The sequence below is a fragment of the Hippoglossus stenolepis genome, chromosome 10 (genome assembly GCF_022539355.2).
Source record: "Hippoglossus stenolepis isolate QCI-W04-F060 chromosome 10, HSTE1.2, whole genome shotgun sequence".
NCBI lineage: Eukaryota > Metazoa > Chordata > Actinopteri > Pleuronectiformes > Pleuronectidae > Hippoglossus > Hippoglossus stenolepis.
Window position 1 is genome coordinate 19,571 of NC_061492.1, and position 2,813 is coordinate 22,383.

At 42.3% G+C, this 2,813-nt stretch overlaps 1 long non-coding RNA gene and 1 gene segment (V, D, J or C); one reads left to right on the forward strand and one right to left on the reverse strand.

Moving 5' to 3' along the window:
• Nucleotides 1–477: 477 nt before the first annotated feature.
• Nucleotides 478–1,118, reverse strand: LOC118116378. The segment is given in 2 exon segments: nucleotides 478–824; nucleotides 918–1,118. Coding segments are annotated over 2 exon segments (384 nt in total).
• A 24-nt stretch (nucleotides 1,119–1,142) lies between these two features.
• The window catches only part of LOC118116401, a 3,736-nt gene continuing 2,065 nt past the window's right edge, over nucleotides 1,143–2,813 (forward strand). Inside the window, exon 1 of the long non-coding RNA XR_007032984.1 lies at nucleotides 1,143–1,261. This is a non-coding gene — a long non-coding RNA (uncharacterized LOC118116401). The remainder of the gene's footprint in view (nucleotides 1,262–2,813) is intronic.

The window sequence follows — 2,813 nt, forward strand, 5'->3', positions numbered from 1 at the left end:
AATACAAATATATGTGCAGTCTATATGTCTTTAAAAAGCGTTAATACAAAGATAGAGTCCACAAACAATATATATAAAGATGTATACAGCCTATGGAATGCACCTTGCTCTATGTAGGATTCTTGAGTATACTACAAATACATCATGAAGTTACTTACTGCAAATACTGCACTTGAGAAAATCTATTTTGTACAAACTTAGAAATATTCTACTGAGACTCCTGTGGAAAATAAGAGAATAAGCAAAGCTTGAGGTGAAATGATATTTAAATATTACAAACTGGTCATTGATTTGTAGTAATAAAGTGATGTAGTGAGTAAAACAAACTTTTGAAGATCTTCATCTTAGGTCTGAAAGTGTGTGATTGTGTATGTTGTGCTTGGTGAGGTTACTGTCAGTCTCTGTGTTCACTGGTCTGTGTCCCACTCTCTTCCTGCTGTAACAGCTCATGTCTCTGCGTCTGACTGAGGGAGGTTTTTGTACGACTGTAAATCACTGTGTCAACAGATATGCTCCGTTTAAATAATGGAGGCTCTGACAGTAGTAAACTGCTGCATCTTCACTCTGAACTCCACTGATGGTCAAAGAGAAGTCAGAGCTGCTTCCACTGCCACTAAACCGAGCTGGTGTTCCTGAATATAGAGTTGATGCATAGTATATAAGAAGCTTGGGAGCCTGTCCAGGTTTCTGCTGGTACCAGGACATATAATCACCATAACTATCCCTATAAACACTGGGGTTGGTTTTACAGGTCAGCGTGACAGTGGATCCTGGAGTAAATGTCACGACTGGAGGCTGAGTCACAGTCACCTGGCCGCTGCATCCTGCACACAAACACAAATCATACATTAATCAGCGGAGGTGAAGAGAGAGAACAGGCAGCGCATCACGTCTGAAATGTTGCTGAGTGACTGAACCTGTGAAGCTGCAGCAGGCCAGCGTCCAGATGAGGAGGGTGATGAGAGTCATGGTGGTTGTGGTCGACTGACGGGTCTGAGTCCTGCAGAGTTGGAGTCACAGGACTATAAAGCTTCTCAGTTCAGTGGAGGATCAGCTGACGATGCAAAGCCTCCTCTCTATGGAAATGATTCCTCTGCTCTGAGCGGACTGAAGGTGACGTGGGACACAAACTCAGGAGCGTTGCTGTTTGGATTTACACTAAATATGAAGAAGCAGAATTGAGGGTCGTCAGCATCTGGATTCAAATTGTGTAACTTTCATTGATGCAAATATGTGTATTTCATTCCCCTTGAATTACAGAGTGAGTAGACGTACAATAGAAGTTTCTAAACATTTTGTTTTAATTATTTTGAAGCATCCTGTTTATTTTACAGCTTTCAAATGATGTCAAACTATTTTTCAAATTATTAATTCATGACAAAGTTAAATCAACTTTTTGTCTCTCAATGTTTAGATGTAACAAAAATGTGACAATTCTTTTTTAATTTAATTTTATTCTTGTTGAAATTTCAAGCCACAGTAGCTCAATATAAATATTAAGTGTAAATTGTGTAGTTTTACCAGAAAAAAGTGACTCTTCAGTGGACACTTCTGTGTCTGACTTTGAAAAGTTCTGGTCTGCACACATGGGAGAAGTTTGTCTTCAAGGCTTTTTACCAGAAAACCTTTGAATGTGATTGTTGTTAATGGACTATTTCATCCCAAACCAAGAAATGTATCAAAATCTGACCAGGTGATTTTGTTTCCTCAACTAAATCCAACTGCGACTGAACACTGAAGCCAGGAAGCTGCTCTGGGAGTAACTATCTCCCTCAGGAATATCCCTTCATGTTTATAAGTAGATGCACACTGCCCTCTGCTGGCAGTTCACCATCATCAATAACTCCATCATGGCGTGAGGCTGATTTTGTTTTACATTACATTTCATTTAGCTGACGCTTTTATCCAAAGCGACTTACAATAAGTGCATTCAACCATGAGGGTACAAACCCAGAACAACAAGAATCAAGAAAGTAGAATTTCTTCAAGAAAGTCAAACTACAAAGTGCTATAATTAAGTGCCATTTAAGTGCTGCTAATGTGTTAGTTTAAACTTTTATTCAAGGTATAGTCGGAAGAGGTGTGTTTTTAGTTTGCGGTGGAAGATGTGTAGACTTTCTGTCCTGATGTCAATGGGGAGCTCATTCCACCATTTAGGAGCCAGGACAGCAAACAGTCGTGATTTTGTTGAGTGTTTAGCTCGCAGTGAGGGAGCAACAAGCCGATTGGCAGATGCAGAGCGGAGTGAACGGGCTGGGGTGTAACGTTTGACCATGTCCTGGATGTAGACTGGACCCGATCCGTTCGCAGCACGGTACGCAAGTACTAATGTTTTGAAACGGACGCGGCAGCCACTGGTAACCAGTGAAGGGAGCGGAGGAGGGGAGTAGTGTGAGTGAATTTAGGTTAAAGACCAGTCGAGCTGCTGCATTCTGGATGAGCTGCAGAGGTCGGATGGCACTAGCAGGTAGACCTGCCAGGAGGGAGTTGCAATAGTCTAGGGGTGAGATGACCAGAGCCTGGACCAGAACCTGCGCCGCCTTCTGAGTGAGAAGGGGACGTGTTCTCCTGATGTTGTGCAGCATGTATCTACAGGAATGTGTTGTTGCAGTAATGTTGGCCGTAAGGGAGAGTTGACTGTCGGGTGTCACACCTAGGTTCATAGCAGTCTGGGTGGGGGCTAACACGGAGTTGTCTGTTAAGTTTCTGTCCTTGTTCAACCTTTTCATCACCATGTACATCAGTCATTTCATGCAGCTCTGATATTAGGGAAAGAAGTAAGTAAGTACGCGCGATCTGACCTCAGTGACCCC